Source organism: Juglans regia, chromosome 1 (genome assembly GCF_001411555.2).
Source record: "Juglans regia cultivar Chandler chromosome 1, Walnut 2.0, whole genome shotgun sequence".
In the NCBI taxonomy this organism is placed as follows: Eukaryota; Viridiplantae; Streptophyta; class Magnoliopsida; order Fagales; family Juglandaceae; genus Juglans; species Juglans regia.
In genome coordinates, this window is record NC_049901.1 from 2,595,135 (window position 1) to 2,621,446 (window position 26,312).

Here is a 26,312-nt window from a genome sequence, read left to right on the forward strand (position 1 = left end):
AGTCAACTATTTAAAATAAAAATTTTGCTTGAAAATTAATGTAACATATGAATTGATCGATATACCTGGGAATGATAAAATTAAGAACTCTAATTTTTTTTTTTTTCATGAAATTTGGAAGTACTGAAAAAGCTAATTTATGCAACGCTAATTAATTTTATCACAGGTCATGATATAAGGTCATGATGTTAGGTTATAGTGTTTTTCTTATAATTTCCAAGTGTAATGACCTTACCACAACATTCCTCTACTATAAATAATGGTTAATTAATAAATTTAGAACGGAACCGCTATGTGTGTAGCTACCGGCTCTTAAAAATCTAAAAGAAAAAAAAAAGAAAAAGATCATGATATACCTTCGTATTTTGTCATTTATTCTTAATTAATCACCGATTATTAATTTTGGGTTGCTGGCCTAACAGATTAGCCTCATATATATGATCACTAACTAATTATCTAGCAAAAGAAATGGCTTTATCCGGAAATAAAACTAAAATATAACAAATACTTGATGCAATTAATTAGTATATTAATTCCCAGTCATGAATTTTGTACACAAGCAAACTACAAATGCATTTTGTACAAAATATTAAAGCTCCAAATTTTTAATGCTAATGTGCTTTAAAACCAAAAAGAAACACAAGTTTAATTTCTCTCAGAACCCGTACGCATTTCTTTACAACCTATAACTTGACGAAGATCAGAATCTAAACGATCTGTGATGCAGATAATCTAATAACGCACACCACGAACTCGAAACGACTAATGATTTCCTGAATTTTGTCTTTCTTCGTAACATTCTTCTTCCATCTCCAAACTTAGTAACTCCATAGACAAGCAATGTCTACTGGTCCTGGTCCAGCAGAAGTTGACGGATCCTCTTGATCTTCAAAAGACTTTTGAGCCATATCGTGGTTGGACACCGCCGAAGACATATCGGTACTAAAGCCGGTTTCGGGCGAGAACTCTACTTTTTCATTCCGCTTCATGTCTGGAGCATTGCTTTCGAGCATCATCCTCAATACGGAGTACTGCTCGTGCATGAACAGGGTATCTGGGTAGTGCAAAGTTCCGGTGTTTGACAAGTGGCCGGATGAGTTGGGAGCAGAAGAAATATAAGACGGGTTTGAGGAAGATGAGGCGGCTAAGAAAGGAGTGTCGAAGCTCTCAACCATGTCTTCTTTGATCTTGTGGTCCTTCATTGAATCGGAGAAGCAGGTCACGTGAGACGTCTCGCCAAAACTGGTTCTTCTTTCGTTGCTGTACGGAGATGAATTTACCAACTGCGGCAACACTGAAGGATGCGACTCGTTCGCATAGGAGTTCGGGCTACCCAACTCTGAAACGTGAGTTTTCTTCCCAGCTGAGATCTTCTTGAAGACTCTGCAGATAACCCACTCATTCTGAAAGAGAAAGCAAATATAAAAACATGAAGAACACGACAAAAAAGAGAAGATTCGCGGAAATAGAGAAGAACAAAACAGAACAGAACAAGAGATTTTACGTTGGCTGTTTTGGGGAGATTGTATGCAGAATATTTCCCTTCCAGTCTGTATTCATGCATGACCCAATTGGTTTTTTCTCCTTTGGGAGCCCTTCCCTTGTAGAAAACTAGGGTTTTCTTCATCCCAACCAGTGCTTTCCCCCTATATATCTCCTTGTCTTTGCCTGTGGCTTTCCAATACCCAGAATCGGTAGCCCTGTTCGTCCTTAAGCCAGTTGGGTACTTTCTGTCTCTTACACAGAAGAAATACCATTCCGTCTCACCCATTTTAGCCTTCCCTTCATTGCAAAAGAACAAAGGATCAGATTAGAACAAATATACAGCATAGAGCCGGCTAATATATGCAAATGAAAGTACGAAGAAAAGCAGAGGAAAACAGTGAAATACGGTTTTGGAAACTCACATGGCAACTCCCAAGGCTCACTCTTGTTCAGATCAACCTCGCCAACTGCTCTAGCCGAGAATTTTGTGTTCAGAACCTTTTGGGATAGGTAGTGAGTTATAAGTTCTTCATCAGTCGGGTGAAATCGAAAACCTGGCGGCAATTCGATTTGTTCTTCTTCTTTTCCAAGGCTGGAAACGTTTTCCATTGAACCAAATCCTCAATAAAACCCTCTGTTTTCAAAAATCAAACCTGGAAGTCTCGAGTATGGGTTTTTACAGAAAAGGGATTCAACCAACAGAACCAAATTTCAGAACCCCAAGCCTAATATAAACCTCTGATTTCTGAATAAATTCCTAGTAACAATCTTGAACTCGCCTTCTTCTGAGAAAATCACCTTATTAAGGATACAAATAAGGAGATACTTTTAGACTATAGAAGGGAAAACTGTAGAGGTTCTAGATAGAATATGAATTGAATTTTGGAGATGAAGGGAAGGAGGACAGAGATTTAAAGATGTTAAGAAAGAAAAATGTGTTCTGGGGTGAGGAACTCTTTTAAATACTGATTTTTTATACAACGAAGCGTGGCTTGTAAGGAAACTTGGTGGGTAGCCTCTCTCTTTGAACTTTTCTGTAATGAATTCTTTTATGTTAAATTTGACCAGGAAATATTCTGCCCTGGCCATAGTCTGCATGTAAATGGGATTTGGTAACTACTGCTTTTAGAATTCGTTCTGGTTATCAGGTAAACGTTTCTAGAGGGAATTCACCTTTTGAAACTAAAGAGGGTAAAAATAAAGAGATAAGAGAATGGAAATCGCTATTTTTTTTTTCGAATCAAAGAATGTAAATCGCTATGTTGTTGGTTGTTGTCTGCTTAACAAAATATTTCAACTCTGCAGTATGAGTAAAGAAATACTTTAATCATAAAAGAATTACTTAAAAATAAATTTATAAAATAATTAATATTATAAAATTATTAATATTATAAAATTATTTTTATCATAAAATAAATCTAATAAATTATGTAAAATTAAGATACTTTGTCAACTTGCTTCTATATATGCACGCACATGGGCACTTCTCAATCGAGTAATTTGCGGGAAAGGTCTGACCCGGACATGGTTTACTTGTTTGCATCTTTACCAAAAAGCTGCCGCCATTGTTTTATCATCATTTGTGTGAATGTATCAAAGGTGTAAATCGGTCCGTAATTCATCATTTTTTTCGGATCGGATTAGACCGGATTGAACATTTATTAGGACTGAATTAGATTGGTATCTATTGGTCCGGTCCAGTCTATTTGGTCCAATTTAATTATTTTATTATTATTTCATCTTTTTTTAAATAAATTAATAAAAAAATTATTTATATTTATTAAATTAAAATTAAGTAAATTATTAATATAGATTATGTAACTAACTCATTAAAAAAATATTTTACTATAAATATATTTATGATTTTGATAGTTCCTACTTACTAACTTAGATTTTACTCTTTTGTATGCATAATTATTAATTGTTGCGATGGTGATTGGTTTTAGAGCTGAAAAATCATGAAATATTGAGTTCGTTTGGCTGTCGCTCGACCTAGCGCTCAAGCGAAACTCAACCCATGAATTCACTCAAGGTGCACTCGACAGTGGACTCAAACAAAGCTCAACTCGTGATTTCGCTCGTGTCTCGTGCGATAGTGAGCTCGAGTGAGACATGCTTAACACCCCGCTCAAGCCAATATTAATGAGTATCAAATAATTGCATTGTATATAAATTATTCATACTTGCTTGCAATTTAGGTATTTAAAAAAAATACCTAATTATTTTAATTAAGTATAAATAGTATAATATATATAAATATATGATGTATTAACTATTTACATATAATAACATAAATTATTACAAAATTTATGATTTTTTTTATTAATTGATAACATATATTATTTTATATTTTAAATAGTTAATGATAATAAATTAAATAAAAATTACATCATTAACTTATAATATAAAAATAATATATTAAATTATTAAAAAATATTTTTAAAAATATATATATGGGTTCGGTCTGATTCGATTTAGTCCAATCCAAAATTTATAGATCTCGAAACGGAACCAAATATTATCGGTCCACATATTTTAAAATTAAGACCGATCGGTCTAAAATTCGATCCAATCTAGTCCGAATCGAAAATTTCGATCCGGTTGATTTTGTCAGTCGAACCAAATTATTTACAGCCTGCGAAAGAATGTGAAGAAGATCCCAAAAGCCTATATACATCCTATCCATAAAAATCATTAAAAAAATGCTTAAAATTAATCTCCAAGTGATCTAATTTCGGACACAGCTCCCATCATGTCATCTAATCAATACATGATTAATTAGTTGTTCCCTCACAAAACGACTAGTCAGTACTGAATATTTTTCGCAAGTTGCAATTAATCGATTTTTCTTCGTTGGACTGGCTACGAGACAAAGTAGGTGGACAATCCTATCCAGCAATTTTACTGTATTTATCTACGTTTTTCGTAGGATGCAAAAGACTTAGAGGCAATTCCCTTAAGGAAACAGATACAAGAATACGTGTCTGGTTGTATTACCAATGAAGTGATGATCCATTTAGGAATTAGGTTTGAAGTTTTATGGCATACACTGCCTTTAACCTAAATAAACTAAACAGATTGAAACCCATTTAGTTCTTATTGGAGTTCATTACTATAATAATATTCGTGGATTACCACTGAGCTAGAGACCAAATCCTGCCCACAGGCCATGCACACAGCTTCTAGCTAGCGAATGATGAACCCTGCATGGCCACGTTAACTGGGGACAGCTAGAGAAAGAAGAAGAAGAAGAAGAAGATCTTGATCAGTAAGACATGATATGATTGGCCTTCAACTAGTTTAAGTACGGATAAGAGTCAAAATTAATGTTTAATATAAAACAATGAAAATCGTTGGGTTAGGTTCCTATTTAATTTTTGTGTAGAAAAACAGAGGTAATTCTTTTACTTTTGATCAAAGCTGCAGCTGTCATTGCACTAATGCAGTCATTAATACTGCAAAGAAAATTACGAGAGTCGTTTAGAGATATATAACAAGAAAAGACGTAGCTAGGTACGTACATAATCTAGATCTTACCGACAATACAGCTCATTAAACCAAAACAAAAAATTAAAAAAAAAAATAAATTAAAATCTTAGTGATAAATAAACTCATGATCTAGAAGGCCAGGGAAGTTTCCTTGTAACGATCGAAGTACGTCTGATGTCATCTGCATCAACATAGTATCATACATATATATATATATATATATATATATATGTATGTATGGTAATCTCATTATTTTACTCACAGAAGGCCAGACCTGTCAGATATTGATAAAGCCAACCCGAAAAAATAAATTGTTTACAAATTATAAACGAATAATTACGATTTAAAGATCTACTTCGTCGACGTTCATGCATGTAGTGCAAAAAAATGGTTGTAAATTATAGCCCTAGCTGGCAGTTTTTTCCCAAGACTTATAAGGATATATATAAATTCGCATTTATTGATGTAATTTTGGGTTTGATCTTTAATTTCTCGAAGTAATTATGATCATTAGGATCAATTGAGGGTCCACCAAAGTAGTTTTCATTGCATATATCCATGAATCCGCTTTATAAAATATGCAGCTACATATATACGTACATCGATGCATGCAGATCAGGGTATGATCATTGCAAAAATACAGTATAAAAGTACGTACAAATTAAGAAGGACCGAACGATTAAACAATTAATCGAGTAGTGATTTATAAACCGATGGAAAGGACAATTAATATTAATTGGGAAGTTCTTAAGTGTTTTGCATAGAAAAAACAATGAATAAAAGTACTAATAATCAAGTTTATATATATATATATATATATTAAAACAGAAAAGAATTCATGTATAAAAGTGGTCATGATGATCTTTTGCAAAGTGATTAGCGTTCAATAATTAAGGTTTTGCTTTCTTAATGAAGATGATTTCCAAAAGTAATCCTTTTCTCCTTTGGCAAGTAATAAAATTATATATGCATGATGCATCCGATACGCGTGGCACTCTAAGCTATTTCAAGGAGTTTTAATCGTTCTGGGAACCCTAGTGATCAGACGGCTGAGGCTGATCTCTCACATGGTCAGAGGTCAATATACCACCCAAAAGAGAGAAATAGACTGTGCCGCCACCGCTTGGCAAAAAAAAAAAAGACTTGTGGGGTTGACATTTTTTACACACTTGGTGAGTTCTGTTTGGATGAGTAAAGAAGTTCGGTGCCAAACATGATGTGAAGTTGACATTTTGATCCGCGGTAGAACTGAGCTGGCATTGTGGGCCCTGCTTCCTGTACTGCGACATGAGGCCTCGACTGGGGACAGAACACGTGGCGATAAATGGTTCGTGCAAAAGTCGTCTTACTAAGCAAATGTGGATGGGGTTCGATTAGAGTTAGGCTACCCAATTAGAATTGTCAGCTACTTGACATGATATGCAGATATTGTAGTTTCAGATTATTATTTGTGATAAAGCTTATAGCTCTAATGGGTGGGAAAAAGAAAAAAAATAAAGTTCCCCTTTTTTCTTTGGCTTTTTTTTTTAATTAAAAAAAAAATGAAAAGCAATGTGAAATTGGACAGCTTTCGAGAGAAATTGGGTCATTGGGTAGCATTTGTTTGTGGAACATCTCAATCTTTATTGATTCTGTTTTGGAAATTAGGGAGGCAATGGATGCTGCTTGAAAGATTTTAATTAGCTGTCAATACGATTAGATCAAGGAGACCTCATCAATCAGATGATTCATTTTCAAAATCTGGATAGATTTATCATATGCTTTTGAGTTTATGGACCAAATGTGGAAAGAATCTATCACTGAAAAGGAATATCACGCGGCAAATTAAAGTGTTAGGGAGTAAAAGATGAGGCAAATTATGAAGTGATTACGTACCATGATGCGCTCCATCTGGCAAGAATAAATAAACACGTCTTCTCGAGTACTAGGATGAATGTGACCAATTAATGAATGTCACGTATACAACAAAAAAAAAAAGAAAAAACACACAGGGCTGGAAATAAAACTAAAGAATATGTCATGTTGAATTATATATATACAGATCTAGCTAGCTAGCTAGCTAGGGAGGTACGTATGTCTACAATATTCGATATATATACTAAATTCATTTAAATAAGAAATAGTCATTTTTATAATAAATAATTGTCTACAAATAAACAATTTATTTATAGTGATAATATTGTTTATTTATAATTCATTACAGTTGCTTATTATAACTTAATTTAAATCATTAAATTTATTCTCAAAGATCTCGATCGATGCACACGTTGGTCTTGGAATTATATGTGGAACAAAAAAAGGTAGGAGTTGCAACCAACTACTACTCATTGTATTATACGATCGAGAGTTATATCAATCAATCTGAGAGATCGAGGTCATGTTAGTTCCCCGGTTGGTTTGTAGTGTAACAACCCAAGACTAGTCCTGATCAGTGATCACCCATTCCTAATTTATTTAATTAAATAGTACTTCTAATCTATTTATTTTAGCTTTAATGTGAACTGCATGCGATCAAGGGCATCATGTGAAGTTTGACCCGCCGAGGGATCGAGACCGTCCGATTCAAATCGAGTTGCATTTACATTAGTGAACATAATAATATAATATTCACGACATTATTTGATGATCATGGCAGTTGCAAAGTTGCTATTCCATTGATATGTATGTATCCTGCTTTATGAGAGTGACAGTATTTCAAAGTTATGGTCTGGACCCATTACAGGGTTTCCAAAGGTTCTGTGCCTGTGGTTAATTAGTCAAATTATACGCGTACGCTGCCCTCTTTGATTTGAAACAATGAAATTTAAAATGTTAGAGAGAGAGTGAGAAGCAAATGAATAATGGGCCATAGCAGCAGATCATGTGCTGGTCATCCAAACAAAATTGGCTTGGGAAGTGGGTTTTAGCCATCCATCCAGTTCAATAACTAAAGCTTAGGATTCGTGAGATGAAATAAATTGAAATAATTTATAAATATTAATAAATTTATTAATTGAGATGGAATGAGATGATTTTATCTCATCTCTGATCCCAACGAGCTGTGAAAACTGATTTATACATGTCTAGATATGTAAGTTCAGTGTAAGCCCATTAGAAAAAAAAGTAACATCCATCTTTTTACTTTTCTTTGTGGTCTTAACTTTTTGAAAGGTTTGCACCGGATTTGAATGTCTGAAACTTGTATTCAATATTGCTAGACTACTTAGTGATAGCCTAATTGAAGCTCTGGATAACAGAGCTGTCATCCGGTTCTTATTAATTTGATTCAAAACCTAAGTGGAAGTCAAGAAAGCTTAGATCGATATTGTTAGGTGCTTAAACAGAGCCGCTCTTGCGCACACCAGCTAACTGGCAACTTTATAAGTTTACTTAAAAATTCAGGAATGGAATGTTTGTCCCTCCTATATATACATATGTTCGAGGAATCAAGCCAACTCGTTTCCTTTCCTTTGTTTTGTTTTTTATTTCCTTAAAGTACACTTACGGCCTGTTTAGTCATAACTTTTGAATAGCGCCTAACGCATGGTAATTTGCACCTTGCAACTTGAGAAAATTAGCAAATTAAGTACGTAGAAACATAATCACATTCATTTTACACTGTAGAACCGACTTTTGCAACAACACACGGACTAACTGACAAATGACTTGCACGCATATATTTGAACAAGTTCATGACTTTCGTTATTGAAATCATGTGAATAGGATGGTCTATCTGATCATCTATATCAGCGCCGGGAAAGGGCCACAGCTGACAACAGGATAAGCAGTATAAACATAGCAACGCCTCCAAAGGATCCAATCAAAGAGCCAGATATGCGCTCGCAGAAGGAGTTCGAACTGTTGGCAGATGGAAAGCCAATTTGCCTTAGTATTCGCCTTTTGTGCTAAGTATACAATAGATTCTGCTGCAGAAGCTCCAGCCGTCAATAGTGCAAGCATGGCCTATGTGGGGAATAACTGTATATCTAAGACTAACTCGAAGTATAGTAGCGGAACTAAACAAAAGAAAAGATGACAATCACACAGAAAGAATACCAAGAATTAAGTGGTTCGACTCAAAATGAGCCTACGTCCACTGGTGGAGTCGGTATCGAAGATTTCACTATCAACAGAGATGGAGTACAGATGAATACAACAAAACTTCACAAGGAAGTTATCTCTCAAAAACTCACTCTATAACTTCTCTCTCAAGAAAACACTAAAAACAAATGAAAAAAGTGATTTCTGAAGTTATGAGAGAAGTGGGCGCCGTTTGGTATTTATAGGAACAGTAATGTTCACTTCTGTGAACATTGGCTCGAGCGAACACTCGAGCGAGTGTCGAGCGAACGTAGGTTTTCTGTACTTCGCTCAAGCCAACTGTCGAGCGAAGCTCTCGAAGCTCTCTGACTTGGATACCGCTCGAGCTGGGTGTCGAGCGGATGTCGAGCGAAGCTCTCTGACTTGGATACCGCTCGAGCTGGGTGTCGAGCGGATGTCGAGCGAAGCTCTCTGTCTTCGTATTGCTCGAGCTAAATCTCAAGCGATGCTTGAGCGAGACTCTCTGTCTGACTTCGCTCGAGCCAAGTAAACCTTCGCTCGAGCGAACCTACGACACATGCACTATTCTATCTGAATTCAAGCCACCTCCTAACAGCCTATCCACAAGAAAATGGAAACATTCCCTTGTATGAGAATCTGATCTCGACGAAACAGTTTATTTATCAAACTCTCATCTATGATGGAAAGCCATTTTTCGATTGATAGTGCCGTTTACATTATCGTGTGATTGCCAAAATATTATGTGCGAATAGTCATAAAATGTTGATCAGGAGTTTACGTACCGTATCGGAGAAAATCAAGAGCAGTACTCTACACCGGATGTGGAAGATAGACAGTGGGAGAGACAGAACCACATAGGCGCATACAATGGAATTAGCGACCACAAAAAATCTGTTAATATTAATGCACATTAATGGATTTAATCATGAATTATCCGTTGTCCCAAATAGTGATGAATTTAGTTACATAATTAGTATCCCAAAATATGTAATCTGCATTTGAAATATAAAAGGTATATATTGATTGTAAAAACAGGGAATGAGACATACGTAAACATAGGAAAGTCATCATACTCAGCCCTGAACCGAACGAACCGAGTGACAAAGGGAAGTGTTTCATTAGTTGTTGCCATGGCTATAGAACTTCCCAGGGTACCCATTGTTAGACTTAAATAAAATTCTCTAATGCGGAATAACACTTTAGAAACGAGAATTAAAGGGTTTAATGCCAAGAAATCTTACCTCCAGCCATTGATGCAATTCACTGAAAAAGTTTCGGTTTTCACTGTGTTTGGCTCTTCCAAACTCTTCTCTACTCTATTTAGATGGTGTATTACCGAAGAGAATTGAGTGAGTGAGTTTGGGGACCAAACACATGTATTTATAGCCGAAATTCCCATCAAATTTCGGGTTTTACGTGTCCCACGTGATCCTATTTTCATGGGATCAATTTAAACTGATGGAGGAGTGTTGGACCACTTAAAGGACTCTTAAGATGATAGACTCCCACTCATGAACGTCTTCATGAGCAAGAATCGGTCAAAAATAATTTAAATGTGTGAGAATCGGTCAACATTCTCCCACTTGGTCCACACTCCTGATCTTAAACCCATCAATAATCTTCATTTAAGTAATAAATACATGAATCATGGCGATAGGTCCTCTAATGACGAGTATTATCTTCCATGTATTACTATGTATTCATTCTTTATAATTTATGTGGGAACAATTTCTTAATGAATAAACCCTATGTTTATTCTTGGTCCAATACAGATAAATTTTCTCAAAAATAAATTAAGGTGCACATTAATATGAGAAAAGATCATCAAAATGATTAAGAATTTCATAAAAATAACATTGTTCATACAATGAAAAACTACATAATGGAACCAAGTCCCATATTCACTATATGATCCTTGAATTTCAACGGTGGCATGCCCTTAGTCAAAGGATCAGCGATCATTAGTTCAGTGCTTACGTGCTCAATGACCACTTTATTTTCTTTAACACGTTCCCTTATGGCTAAATATTTAATGTCGATGTGTTTACTCCGACTCCCACTTTTGTTATTCTTAGCCATAAAAACAGCAGCTGAATTGTCGCAATACATTCTCAATGGCCTAGAGATTGAATCCATAATTCTAAGCCCAGAAATGAAACTCTTAAGCCATACACCATGTGAAGTGGCCTCAAAACAAGAGACGAACTCGGCTTCCATAGTAGAAGTGGCAGTCAAAGTCTGCTTGGCACTCCTCCATGATATAGCTCCACCGGCCATCAAAAATATGTATCCTGATGTTGATTTGCGTGAATCAACACAGCCAGCAAAGTCAGAATCTGAGTAGCCAATTACTTCCAGATTGTCCGTTCGTCTATACATAAGCATGTATTCTTTGGTCCCTTGAAGGTACCTCATTACTTTCTTTGCAGCTCTCCAGTGGTCTAAACCTGGATTACTCTGATATCGTCCTAACATTCCCACAGCAAATGCAATGTCAGGTCTTGTACAGACCTGAGCATACATTAGGCTTCCGACAGCAGAAGCATATGGAATGTTCTTCATTTGTTCTCTTTCAAGGTCGTTCTTTGGGCATTGATTCAAATTGAACCTATCACCCTTCACAATGGGAGCTACACTTGGTGAACAATCCTTCATCCGATATCTCTCCAAAAATTTATTAATATAGGTTTCCTGAGACAGACCCAAGATGCCTCGAAATCTGTCTCTATGGATCTTAATGCCAATGACATAAGATGCCTCACCCATATCCTTCATATCAAAATTTTTAGAGAGGAATTGTTTCACTTCATGCAGCAAACCCTTATCATTGGTTGCTAGCAAAATGTCATCCACATATAAAACAAGAAAACATATTTTACTCCCACTGACCTTCTGGTATATACATTGATCCATAACGTTTTCTACAAAACCGAATGAAGAAATTACATTATGGAATTTCAAATACCATTGGCGAGATGCTTGTTTTAAACCGTATATGGATTTCTTAAGCTTGCAAACCAATTGCTCACCATCACTAGAGGGGAATCCTTCAGGCTGTTTCATGTAAACCTCCTCCTCTAGATCTCCATTGAGAAATGCTGTTTTCACATCCATTTGTTGCAATTCAAAATCAAAATGGGCTACTAATGCCAAAATAACACGCAAGGAATCTTTCTTAGATACGGGAGAGAAAGTCTCCGTGTAATCGATTCCTTCTTTCTGAGTGAATCCCTTAGCAACGAGTCTTGCCTTGTATCTCTCAATGTTGCCTAATGAGTCTCTTTTGGTTTTAAAGACCCATTTACATCCAATGGCTTTTACACCATTAGGCAACTCAACAAGATCCCAGACTTCGTTACTCTTCATGGAATTCATCTCTTCCTTCATGGCATTGTACCATAATTCTGATTCTTTGCAACTCATGGCTTGTGAAAATAACTCGGGATCATTTTCGGCTCCAATGTTATAGTCAGATTCTTGCAGATACACAACATAATCACTAGGAATTGCTGATCTTCTTGCTCTAACAGATCTTCTTAATGTTGCACCATCATCTTCCTGAGAAGTAGTATGTGGTTCAACTGGTTGTTCAAAAGTTGTTGGCAACTCTTGAACTACTTGATCTACTAGAGTGTCGTTAGCAACTTGTGGAACTTCAATGATTGGTAGTTCAACACCAGTTGGTACTTGAGGGGTGTTGTAAACAATAACCAATCTATCACTTGAAGTGGAAGGTTGAGATTCTGAATGATCATTCTCATGAACTATGTTCCTGGTTTGATCGCTCCCACTGATCAAGTCATTCTCAAGAAACTTTGCATTTCTTGATTCCACAATCCTAGTACTGTGAGATGGACAATAAAATCTATAACCTTTAGACCTTTCAGCATATCCAATGAAATACCCACTAATGGTCCTTGGGTCTAGTTTCTTCTCTTGTGGATTATAAATTCTCACCTCAGACGGGCATCCCCAAACGCGCATATGTCGCAAACTAGGTTTTCAACCTTTCCATAATTCAAATGGCGTTTTAGAAACAGCCTTGGTTGGAACTCGGTTTAATATATACACTGCCGTCTTAAGTGTTTCAACCCACAATGATTTAGGAAGATTGGAGCTGCTAAGCATACTCCGCACCATGTTCAATAATGTTCGGTTTCTTCTTTCTGCTACACCATTCTGGTCCGGTGAACCAGGCATGGTGTATTGGGCAACAATCCCATGCTCTTGAAGAAACTTTGCAAATGGCCCAGGTGTTTGTCCATTCTCAGTGTATCTACCATAATATTCTCCACCTCTATCTGATCTCACGATCTTAATTTGTTTACCGCATTGTTTCTCTACTTCAGCCTTAAAGATTTTAAAGGCATCTAATGCTTCGTTCTTGTTATGAAGCATGTAGAGATACATATATCGTGAGTAATCATCTATAAAAGAGATGAAGTATTTCTGACCATATGAGTCCATGTCTGGACTACATATATCAGTATGTATGATCTCTAATATGTCTGAACTCCTATTGGCACCTTTCTTTGACTTGTTGGTCTGCTTTCCCTTTATGCAGTCCACACAAGTCTCAAAATCAGAAAAATCTAGAGTATTAAGTACCCCTTCATTTACTAATCTTTTAATCCTATCTATGGAGATATGGCCTAATCTCCGGTGCCATAATTTAGAGGAATCCTCATTAATAACACATCTTTTAGTGCCAGTGTGAACATGCATTGAATCATAAGTGGTGTTGTTTTGTAAATTAATGCAGTAAAGACCATCAGACAAAGTACCATTCCCAACACAATCAGATTTATAAAATAAACTGAATGATGAATTTGAAAAATTAAAGGAATATTCAAAAGGTACTAGTCTTGAAACTGAAATCAAGTTTCTAGAAAAACTTGGAACATAAAAGGTCTTCTCCAACTTTAAAACAAAACCACTAGATAAAATTAAATAGCAAGTTCCAACAGCTTCCACATGCGAGCCCATCTTGTTTCCTGATAAGATGCTTCGCTCACTTCCCACTGGCTTCCTTAGGTTTTGCAAACCCTGCAAGGAATTCGAAATGTGGATTGTTGATCCAGAATCAATCCACCATGTGTTAATATTGACATTAACCATATTAGATTCATAACAAACAAGTGAGGTCGAATTACCTTTGTCTGCAAGCCATTTCTGGAATTTGGCGCATTCCTTCTTCATGTGTCCCTTCTTTTTACAGAAGAAACACTTGGAATCTTTCTTAATACCACCTTGCGGAGGTATTTTGCCTTTTCCCTTCAGTTTGGCTTGATTTTTGCCCTTTCCATGCGTTGCCAGCATTGCACTTTCACCCTGTTCCATCATCAGTCTCCCTTCCTCTTGAACACACATGGTCATGAGTTCATTAATTGACCATTTATCCTTATGTGTGTTGTAAGAGATTTTGAAGGGTCCATATTGATGCGGGAGTGTGTTCAGGATGTAGTGCACTAGGAAGGACTCCGACATTTCAACCTCGAGTTTCTTCAATTGAGCCACATTGTCCCTCATTTGCATGATGTGCTCACGCACACCTTTCACACTGGTGAGTCTTAGGGATGAGAACTTCATAATTAGGGTGCTTGCTAGAGCCTTGTCTGAAGTGACAAATTGTTCATCAATGGCTTTTAGCAAGTCTCGGACCTTTTCATGCTGATCGACAGAACCACGAATACCAGCTGATATTCTAGTCTTAATGAACATCATGCTTAGGCGATTAGATCGCTCCCATCGCTCATAAAGTGCGATGTCTGCTGCATTACTGGTATCAGTTACAGCTGGTGGTTCGTCTTTCCTAATAGCATAATCTATATCCATCCACCCTAAATGAAGAAGAATTCTCTCCTTCCAGACCTTATAGTTATCTCCCTTAAGTTCAGGGATATCATAACGAATATCAGAGAAATTTGTAGGTTGTGAAACTGCATATAGATTACATGTTTATGTTAAAATTGAGGCCTAAATAAATATTCATGTTTTACCAATGTAAATCATGCCTAAAAATTGAATCTAAGGACATAAAATTGCCTGTGGGCTAAATTTTAATACCAGTAGATCCAATTAATCTATATGATAGAATTTTATCAATATTATTACTTAATTCATAATTCTAAAGGATATATTATGAATTTCATGTGTATTCTATCTTAGACTTTTATGATAAAACTATCAAATTATTTACTTCATTCATAATTCCTGTGGGTAATTTATGAATAACTTGATATTTTATCCTAATTAATAATATAAATATAATAAAAATTCCTGTGGGATAAAATTTATTATATTTATGTATAATTAATTACAATTAATGTCTAATATTCCTTATGTGATCCTAATCAATCATTATAATTTTACTTAATTAAAGATGCTGTGGCTATTCTCTAATTAACATAAAACTATATGGATCACTAGACATTTAAATTGCATAAGACTAGCTTAATATTATGAATTACATAATTTTAACTAATACTCACATGTTATAACTATGCACAAAAGATTCATAATATAAGCATAAATATTGCACAATCTAGATTATAATATTATGCATAACATTTAATCCCATGCTCTAAATTATATACTCATCAAAAATTGCATGTAAAAAGCAAAAATTAATCAATTTATGCAAACTAAATATGAGCATAATAAACAAATATCCTCAATGCATATAATTAAAAATAAAAATAAAAAATTATAAGCACAATGGGCATAAACCCAAAAACCCACTATTCAACCCATTTAAAAATGGGAAATTTTTTTTTTTTTTTTTTTTTTTCACCAAGTAAACGACAGGTCGTTTTTTCAAGAAGGAAAAAACGACGTGTCGTTTTGCCCATTTCTTAAAACACAGACAGCCTCTAAACGACATGTCGTTTTACTGAAACTCAAAACGACATGTCGTTTACCTTCAGGCTTGATAAACGACTACCGAATAAAACGACATGTCGTTTTCATCAATTGAAAAACGACGTGTCGTTTTTGTCATTACACTTGAACGGCCTCCGAAGTAAAACGACATGTCGTTTTCATTAAATTGAAAACGACGTGTCGTTTAGCGGTATACGGGAGTAGAGAACCTAATGCTAAACGACATGTCGTTTTCATCAAAGTTGAAAACGACCTGTCGTTTAGCAGAACCGAATGAAACATAAGCTGCCAAAACGACATGTCGTTTTCAACAAGCCTGAAAACGACATGTCGTTCGCGTCGTCTTCTACCTCCAGACGCAGCGCGATTTTCGCGTTTTACAGTGTTTTTTCACGTCAAAAATGATGTTTTTAATCACAGAAAGCTTAGAAAAAATATTTCTATATGATTTCTAAACTTCTTTCAAATTAAAAACGTCCAAAATCAAAACCCAAAAAAAATTTTCAATTCACGGCCAAAAAACAGAGGAACTCGGGTTTTTGTATTTAAACATCAAGACAGAGGATTTTAATGCTCTGATACCAACTGTTAGACTTAAATAAAATTCTCTAATGCGGAATAACACTTTAGAAACGAGAATTAAAGGGTTTAATGCCAAGAAATCTTACCTCCAGCCATTGATGCAATTCACTGAAAAAGTTTCGGTTTTCACTGTGTTTGGCTCTTCCAAACTCTTCTCTACTCTATTTAGATGGTGTATTACCGAAGGGAATTGAGTGAGTGAGTTTGGGGACCAAACACATGTATTTATAGCCGAAATTCCCATCAAATTTCGGGTTTTACGTGTCCCACGTGATCCTATTTTCATGGGATCAATTTAAACTGATGGAGGAGTGTTGGACCACTTAAAGGACTCTTAAGATGATAGACTCCCACTCATGAACGTCTTCATGAGCAAGAATCGGTCAAAAATAATTTAAATGTGTGAGAATCGGTCAACACCCATAACTGCAAGTAGTCTGAAAATGAAGTCTAGAAGGGACAACCCTCTGTTCATCCCACAACTCACTGGGGTAGATCTCTTCTTCTCCTCATCACCAAGCTCAAGCGCATCTGCCTTGATCATTTTTGCTTTGAAACTAGGTCTTAATCAAAGGCTGTATATATATAACTAATTATGGAGGGCGCGGAACTTTTGATGAAGGACCTTGACTTGAAATTTACTTGGATGTGCCCTGAAGAAGAGAACTCAAAGGGTATTTATATACATGCAAGCAAGCTAGCCCATCTTAATTATTATTGCACCATGCAATTAGGTAGCAGGTTTGGTTAAACTGCAGTGGCTAGAAACTGATCTATCTCTCTCCTATAAACGGAAAGCTGGAAACCTTTTTGTTTGTTTAATTAATTAATTAAGTCCAAGCCTGGCCTGGCCTGCATGCGCAGGCGTCACCATTTGAGATGATCGGAATAAGAGTTCATGATCAGATAACTTGATCGTACTGACTAAAGCTAATTTTACGGTTTGTTTTAATAATTAGGGCATGCCCATACTTGCTCGATCTATATATGTTTTATAATTTTATAGGCAAAGTATATATGCGGCCACCACCTCTTCCAACTCCACCATATATATATAGAGGAAAATATTATATATATATATATATAGGCCCCCAAAATTGGGAAATCATCATGACTAATTTTACAAAATGGCCGGCAATTACTTGTAAGAAGATTATGACTTCACAACACGCATATATACGTCCAAAAATGATTAAATTCCCGCCGGATCGGATAACGCTTCGATCGGTCGGAAACGTGGAGCAGTTACACGTACATGATGTAGTAGTACGTAGCAGCAAAATCTTAAGACGCGAAAGGTTGAGTTGGTCTAGAATTATAGCAAATATATATCATATATGTCTCGTCATTGAACCAAACCACTAGGATTAATTTCACCCGGCCGGCTCCTAACTTCAGCTGAAAATAAGATAAAAGTCCCATTCCAAGCTAGCTAGAGCCAAGAGCTTAGCCATGAACTATACGATATCACGTCCGTCAACATGAATAAGATTTTTTTTAAAATGAGAATTATAACTTTAATAAGACGTGGAAACACTCGAGATCAATCAATTAATATAGTGATCATTCGGGTTTTTGGAACAAGTCCACCTTACAATAAGGTCGATGTTTGACATTATTTTATAGTATGCTCACACGTGAACTCCAACCGCATTGAACTAAGCGTACCCTAAAAAAAATTAAAATCTGTCCCTCTTTTGTTTATAATTTTTTCCTATCTTATTTTCTGACGTGGGTCAGCTGGCGCTCAACCTTTTTTAGCCCCTTAAAAGAAAGAACTCTGGTGAGAGCTTGGGCTCATGAATTCCAATAGAAAAGAAAGAACAAGACCCGCCTAGCCCAAATCAAGTCCTTGGAACGAGGAACAAGATCCAGGCTGCTGCTAGCCTGGCCTGTAACAATGACTCGTCGGCTTCTAGTGCTTATTAGCTACATTATTTAATTAGAGGTCGTAGGACGAATGTGAGCATGACTTTGTTTGCCCTTTCAGATTTTTTTATACACTAATTAAGATAAAATCTCACCTCCCTTCCCCGATAGATACAAGCATAAAGGGTTGACCTTTTGATTTGTGATTGGCTCAAAACTTGGTCCGAAGAGGCAGATTCCAAATTACTAGAGTACTTATTTGTGAATCTCGATCTCCGTTGCTTTATTCTGTCAAGCTGGGAGCAAAGAACAAGAAGCTGGGAAGAGAAGGAAAAAACTAAAGAGATGAATCAGAACTGGAGTGCTTTTCTGATTGGTATAGTGGGTGCAACCATCACCTTGTCTGCTTATTCGCAGACTCTGGTCAATCCTACTCAGTGTATCACAGTCGGCCTCCTTGTTCTCATGTTTGGTCTGCTCGTCAGGGAAGGTTTTATATCTTTGTAATATTTTTGAGCTATATATCCATGTAAATTTTATACCCATGATGTGGATTGCCTAAAATGTAATCTGCCTTTTGGGTGGTGTTTTTGGGGGATGCTGTATGTCTTGTACTAACACTTTGTACCCTGGCCAGTTCATGTTTTTGTTTTTTGTTGGGTTTTTTTTTTTTTTTTTGAGACATTAAGAACTTGATTCAGATCCATAAGCTGATTACTTTAGCTTAGAAACTTCAATTGGAATGCTATTGGCAGTGGCGGATTGGGTATTCACTCGCAGGAGGTTCTGCGTATTGACCTTCATGATCATGTTTATCTAGATTTTTCCTGCTGGTTATTTCCTGCAGAAAAAGAGATATTTTCCTTGTTTCAGCCATGGCAAAACTCAGAAATCCTTCTGCCTACATATGTAGCAGCAGGCGGCCAGAAAGTAGAAACTTTGCAATATACCAAACATGCCTCGTCCGATGTAGTTCAATCGCTCCGAAGAGCTGAACGGCGAAAAAGGCCAGAGTTTTCTGCTCAGAGGCAATCCACTATGCACAACTTTCTCAAATCATGTAGTTGCCGGCCAATAAATTCGTGCCCCAATAATCTTCTGATCAAAAGCGTTTGATTTATGTTATATAATCTTCATACCGGCGGCCGGGTCATTTCATCTTTGCTTCCTTTTCTCTCTAAAACCCATTTCTTGTTCTTTTCGAGTTTTAAACTTAAGCAAAGTCAAAAGCCTTTAACCAAAATTAGTTAAATTTGGGTGCCTCTCCTAAGAGTTTTAGTAAGTTGCTCATAAAAATGGCTAGCAATGACTCGAAGTGAATGATCTTTTAGCGATGATCATCTGAAATAACATTTATAAGGTGCACCATGTCCCAAACATGTAGTAGCAGCCTTATCCTTGCAAAACGGGGAGGGAAATTAGAAGCCTACATACAATAATATTGTGCCAGCACGTAGGCAAAGCATATTTCACCATGTACTTCTAAGCATGAAGTTAGAAGCTTTTATATGTGTCACTGAAGATTGAAACTTCTTATTTGTTCACCCTGGAGATTTGAGGTAGAAGCATGCAGCTAGCTCTACTAGGAGCAGAAATCAATTCATGAACATATACAATTAACATCAACTAGCTCGACTCTGAAATCAAGTCATCAACGAGCGTACAAGACAAGGACATGATCATCTTTTCCATGCAAAATCGATCGCCATTCAACCTAGGTACTACGAATTACAAGGTTGAAAAACTCGGGGAGCTTGCCATGAACGACGTTATAAGCAACCAACATATATATTTTCATTCATGACAGAAGTGTGTGAGTTCGACGCCAGATAATTGGGTACTAGTAAACTAGCAAACCTAGTTTATGTTACACCGATGAACGCAATTCTCTGTTCAATACCAGCCAGCAGAAAGCCTGGAACAGAAAGATTTACTTATAATATTGTATAGAAAAGGAATCCAATGCGAAGACAAATATTTAAACATTTAAAAAGTCCTTGAAGCGAAACTTTTATCACCAAGTCCAAAGTTTTAAAGGTCGATACCTAACTACATTTCAAAAACCACTCTTCTTATTTTGTATTGATGGGTCTCCGTCTTACCAGTACTTACTCTGCACTCGGATCAGAATGATCCTTTACTATGGATAAGAAGTTAAAAATAAATAAATCGGTCATAGACTAAGATAATAATAAATAATGATAAAATTCTCAAAATACCTGATAATACACCGCCTAAAAATATAAATAAATACTCATATAAATAGTTGCGAGCTTTAAATAAAAGTACTCTAGATATGGATAAGAATTTTGTAATGTCAATGCAGCAGTGAACAGCTTGTAGTTGAGATGCGGTGCAGGCCGCCGCAGCAACCTGAACGTGAAAACACAAGTACAAAAGAACATCAATGGTTATGGCATCATCTGCAAAAGCTACAAAGGTTAGGATATAGGAAAACGACCTCAATGTGAAGGAGGAAAACCCTGAAATGCAAAATCTGCAATGAGCAACTTGTTCACTAACTTACAGGAAGCCATATCTATCACCAGCAACAAAATAAGTAACAGTAGTAACCATCCATCCCACCACCACCACTACCACCACCAAGATCAATATTACTGAGATTATCATCATAAATCTAGCATGAGAAAAGGAGGCAGTTATATAGCCAGAGACGACTTGCCAATTACATCGTTCAAGGAATGTATTTAACATTAATAATACGAGATTAGTGGTAGATTAATGACCATATTATACTCCGATACTTAAGTTTTCCGGCAAGTCATCCTTGGCTGCATTACATAACCTCATTTACACATGCAAGACTATAGATGAAATGCATACAAAATAGGTCCACATCAGAGATGAGGAACCTTAACATCAACCAGCAAAACAATCATTTTTTTTTCCCAACAATGAGGCAGACATTCCGACCAGCTCAACCAATCAAATGGAGCCCAAACTACCACGAACTCAGAAATGGGAGAGAGGTAGGAACTTTCCCAAACGAGAAAGGCAACCTTTCACCTAGTGGAATAAAGAAACAGGTTCTCTCCCTTTATTTTCGAAAAAACAAGCATTGACACAAAGAGAGTCTGTATAAACTGGTAGAGGGGGAAGGAGCGATTGGATTGACCTCCTCTTGGCAGTGCTTGGACGAATGGAGTTTGAATAGAAGAGAGAATCTGTACTGGTTGTTTATAAATAAATCCACTCACTCGATCGGTATAGCAATCTAAGAAAGTAAATAATGATGCTAGCTAGTTTTGGCGCAGAAAGGACAGCTATACTCCTAGGAGCATCCAATTTCTTACTTTTGTGTAATGGAGTGAGAGAAAAAGCCGAATAAATTAGAGGGTTCACAGAGTTGGATGTGACATTTCATGGTTCCAAAGGCCAAGAGATTTTAAACCGAAGGATCCGTCCCCATCACCTTTCTCATGAGTCATGACCCGCTACTCAGGTAACCTTCTTTTCGAGCCATTGAAAACATGGGATTGCTTTTAAGTTAATTAATTACTTTAATTAAATGGGGTGTCTCACCAGAATTTGTACTGTTTGGCTGAAGCGAGTTGAGTTTGGTGGTGTGAGTTTGGTTGTCAAATTCATCTCAATTTATCTTAATTTATTATTATAATTTTTTTTAATTTTAATATAAAATATAATAAATAATTCAACTTTTTTAAATTCTAAAATAATAATAATATTAAAAAATAATATTTTATCATCTTAACTCAACTCAACTCACTTCAACATCCAAATACACACACTACATTTGGAGAAAGAGAAAAAAAAAAAAAAAATCCTGAGTTTAGCCAATTGGGTATCTACAACTGCCCCCAAAGGGAACTATTTATAAGCATTTATCTTGATTTTTAAAGTTTATTGCTCAAACCTCAGTAGCACTCATGCAAGAGTCGTATGTTGTTGAGAGTAAAAGAATAGATGAATTATTTATAAAAACTTCAAATAGACGAGTCATTATAAAAAAAGGACTCCACTTTAAAAAAAAAGAGTAAAAAAAATATTTTTTTATTAGTGAAACTCTTTTTTATAAATAGCTTTTTCTTCTTAAAAGAGTACCATACACAATTTTATTGTAATCCTAATTTATAGTGAAGAAATACCGTAGTCTTAACTTAACGTCTGGGAGTAACAAATAATCATAAAGGCTAAACCCAAGCATCAAAACCAACTATAAAAGCTTATCACTATACAATACATAAGGATAAATAAAAACACAAAAACAACAAGTAAAAAATAGACCATAAGAAAAATAAAAGCTGAAAACAAACTTGTATACAAACCTACTATTTATGACGAAGAACGTGTAAACTAGCTTGATCCGTACGAATAGCTCACAAAATGTCTAGGCAAACTATGATTGGACTCAAAGAAGTCTTCTTGCCACTAGAGTCCAGCTTGACTAATCTATCTACTACATTATTTGTTTCTTACAAAGAATGGAAGATCCGTACCACCATCGAGTTCGCCATCAATTTAGCTTGATTCTAGTATGTCTGACTCCTCCGAGGGATAGGCCCACATTTATCCTACCAATGAACCACAAGTTTATAGTCAGTTTCCACTTCAACATGACTTATATTCATATGTGCACAGATATTCAGACCATCTGAGAGAGCTCGAATCTTAACAATATTATTAGAATTGATATCGTATTGTTTGACAAAAGCAAATATCATATGACCCTTCGCATCTCTAAGGATTCCTCCACCTTCGCTTCTTCTAGGGTTCAATGCTACTCTCATCCACATTCAGCTTCACAAAATTTTGCATAGGGCGCAGCCATTTTAAAATCTAAATTTACAAAGGGCTTGTATAGAGCTAGTCTATTTAAGACTTGTATCTAGCATTACTCAAAAAAATATTATTTGTGCGAGTAGTTCAATTGAATTAGGGGTGGATGGTAGGGCCCCACACCCCGCTGCCCTGCCCCCATTCGCCAGGTACAGGGGGCGGGTGGCCTAGTCATCATCTAGTGCCCCCAACGGGGTCAGGGGCTGGCTGGGCCCAACCTCGACCCGCTTTTCCCCTGCCCCGTCCTCACTTCCTATATTATATATATAATATATGTATATTAAATAAATAAATAAAATTGCTCAGTCATCAAAACAACACTGTTTTTTCAATGACAAAACATATGACAAAACGACGTCGTTTTGATGACTGGTTTAAAAATGAAAACAACCCATATCAAAATGACGTCGTTTTGATAAGTTAGGTTAAACCCCCTTCCCGCGATCCCCCCACTTTTAGAATCTCCTCTCTCTCTGTCCCTCTCTTTGTAGTGAAACCCTCACAGTCACAGCTCTTTCGTCGTAGTCCGTCCATCACACGCCTAATCTGTCGCCAAAGGTAAGTTCCCGTCGCACGCCGATTATGTTTCATTTTTTTTTTGTTGAGTTATGGATGATGGGATTAAATTGAGGATTTAGAGGATAGGATTGTGAATTGTGTGCTGTGGATTATGGCTATTGTGCATGTGTTTTGATGTTTGTGGAAAATTTGAAATTGAAATTGGGGCTTTAGGGTTTCATTTTGAAACCGTTAATTGTTGATGTGATGTTTGCTTCATTTCAAATTTTTGTTAGTCAAATTTTAGTATTAGTTCTCCTACCTCTAACCCTTCGAACCCTACGCCCTTGCCCCCACAAAAAAAAAAAAAAAAAACTTGCTTCAATAGTTTGAACTCATTTTACTAAATTAGAGAGTGGTGACCCAAATAACCCACAAACTAAGTGTATCTATTGTGGTAAAGTGTATGGATATCACTATAAGATAAATGATACATCTCAATTAAAAGTACACTTAGAAGAACAATACAAAAAGAGTCCAATATTAAAATCTTTAGAAGAGAAAAATCAATCTAAACTAAATGGGGGATGAGAGTGGTAGGGGTACAACTTTAAAGGGGTATACTGAGTATGATCTTGGGGAGTGTAGGGGTCACCTACCTCGTATGGTCATCATAGACGAGTTACATTTTCAGTTTGTGGAGAGGAAATGGCTCCAAGCATATTCTAAATACTTGGAATCTAGATTTAATCTTCATTCTCGTCACACGGTGACAAATGATATAAAAAAATATTATATGTCAAAAAATGATTTGTTGAGGAACCAATTGGTGGTTCAAATAGTTTGTCTTACCAACAATAATTGGACATTCGTCCAATATTTTAATTATATGTCTCTGACTGTGTATTTTATTGATTGTAATTGGACATTACACAAAATTTTTTATAAAGTTTTGTCAAATTTTTTTTATCTCAAATGTGAGACGGTTGGAAAGGCCTTGGAGGCCGCAATAAAAGAGTATGGGTTGGCATGGGTTCTAACAGTTACAGTTGATAATGCATCGTCTAACGATGTCGCATTAGGACATCTTAAGACCTTTCTTAGCTTTCTTAGAAAGGAAAATAAGATAATCGTAGGTGGTGAGTATTTGCATGTGATGTGTTGCACATATTATGAATCTAATTGTCACTAATGGCTTGAAAGATATTGATAACTTGAGTGTCCGGGTTAGAACTGTTGTGAGATTTGTGAGATTTTCTCCTGCTGGATTGGAGAAATTCAAGGTTGTTGTGAAATCTGTGGGCATAACATCCAAGAATGATCTTTGAACCGATATTCCTACAAGATGGAACTCAACTTCTTTGACGTTGGAGGTGGCCTAAAAATATAAGTCGATCTCTGTATTATTGGGTGATGAAGACATTCAATATGTCAGATATTTTTATGAGCACGGGGGATTGAGAAAGCCTATTGATGATGATTGGAAGCTTGTTGCCACTTTTGTAGATTTTTTTTGGCTTTTCTACGATGTCACAACGAGGCTCTCTAGTTGTTTGTATCCTATATCCCTTCATTTATGTTAGCAAATATATAGGGTGAAAGAAAAATTGGATGACATGTACATAAGTGACCATATTAGGATACGGAAGATGACATTGATAATGAGGGTGAAGTATGATAAATATTGGAGAGATTTTAGGAGGCTAATATTTTGTTATATGTGGTTGATGCTTCTTACCCTCAATATAAGATTGATGACATGATATATAGATTGAGAATTGCACACAGAAATGCATGGGTGGAGCTTATTGCTACAAGGATTAGGGAAACTCTTATTAGATTGTTTGATGATTTTACCATGTTCAGTGGTGGTCATAATGTTCCAAAACCTATACTTACCCCCCAACCTTGCCTCCTCCAAAAGACGTAGATTGGAGTGAGGTGAGAGATTGGAGCAGAATCTCATAGTCCGTCATTCTACAGAGGCTCAGTTAGAGGTAAGCAGATACTTGGTAATAGATCTTCACCCATTTATACGAGACTTTGATATATTAGCTTGGTAGAAGACTAATGCCGTGAAGTATCCCATCTTTTGAGAAATAGCTCGCAATATCTTGGTCATCCCTATTAGTACCATAGCCTCAGAGTCGGCCTTTAGTATCGAAAGACGCATATTGAATTCATTCTGGAGTTCATTGTCTACTATCACTATGGAGGTATTGATTTGCATGCATAATTGGATCAAGGGGACCCAAAATCATGTTCCAGATGTTTTTGACTTTGAGTAGACCGACGATGAAGAAGGTGGTGGTCAGCTTGAATCTGGTAATCGTGGATTTCGTTTCATTATTTTAATTTATTTATATTCATTTAATCAGTATTAATTTTAAATTTAATTATTGTAGCGATACATGACAACGTCTACCTTCGCTATAGTATGACTTCGTGTGTATTGTGACATTTGTCATTGGTTTATACAATTTGTCCCCTAATTATTTTTTGTATTTATATAATTTTTTGTATCTAACTATTTTGCTTGTATTTTTTTAGTTTTTATAATCTCACTATCATATGCTTAATGACCAATCCTAATCCCAATGACCCAAAATCTATTCACGTCTTGATCCCAATGACTCAATCTCATATTA

At 36.1% G+C, this 26,312-nt stretch overlaps 2 protein-coding genes and 1 pseudogene across 3 annotated transcripts; 1 reads left to right on the plus strand and 2 right to left on the minus strand.

Annotated features, from left to right (window-relative positions):
- Nucleotides 1–498: 498 nt before the first annotated feature.
- Nucleotides 499–2,419, minus strand: LOC109020336 (NAC domain-containing protein 100-like). 2 transcript variants are annotated; one of them, XM_019002778.2, is made up of 3 exons: nt 1,908–2,419; nt 1,505–1,782; nt 499–1,403 (listed from the first exon to the last, which is right to left on the minus strand). In XM_019002778.2, exons 1-3 carry the CDS (start codon nt 2,092–2,094, stop codon nt 819–821), a joined length of 1,050 nt encoding a protein of 349 aa, XP_018858323.1. In that variant the 5' UTR covers nt 2,095–2,419; the 3' UTR covers nt 499–818. The 2 variants fall into 2 exon arrangements, with proteins under 2 accessions (XP_018858323.1, XP_018858324.1); XM_019002779.2 differs by having other exon boundaries at nt 511–1,403; nt 1,505–1,777; nt 1,908–2,418.
- A 6,280-nt stretch (nt 2,420–8,699) lies between these two features.
- LOC109020338 lies at nt 8,700–17,023 on the minus strand (annotated as a pseudogene).
- A 1,443-nt stretch (nt 17,024–18,466) lies between these two features.
- LOC108990459 lies at nt 18,467–19,492 on the plus strand. Its single transcript, XM_018964425.2, has one exon. It carries the CDS (start codon nt 18,694–18,696, stop codon nt 18,853–18,855), a length of 162 nt encoding a protein of 53 aa, XP_018819970.1. The 5' UTR covers nt 18,467–18,693; the 3' UTR covers nt 18,856–19,492.
- The last annotated feature ends 6,820 nt before the right edge of the window (nt 19,493–26,312 follow it).

Excerpts from the sequence above, each read along its gene's own strand:
- LOC108990459 (XM_018964425.2), top strand. The coding sequence starts at position 18,694 with ATGAATCAGAACTGGAGTGCTTTTCTGATTGGTATAGTGGGTGCAACC.
- LOC109020336 (XM_019002778.2), bottom strand. The coding sequence starts at position 2,094 with ATGGAAAACGTTTCCAGCCTTGGAAAAGAAGAAGAACAAATCGAATTG. Across the intron at positions 1,783-1,907 it reads TGAGCCTTGGGAGTTGCCAT|GGAAGGCTAAAATGGGTGAG; the intron begins GTGAGTTTCCAA and ends TTTGCAATGAAG. Across the intron at positions 1,404-1,504 it reads ATCTCCCCAAAACAGCCAAC|AATGAGTGGGTTATCTGCAG; the intron begins GTAAAATCTCTT and ends TTTCTCTTTCAG.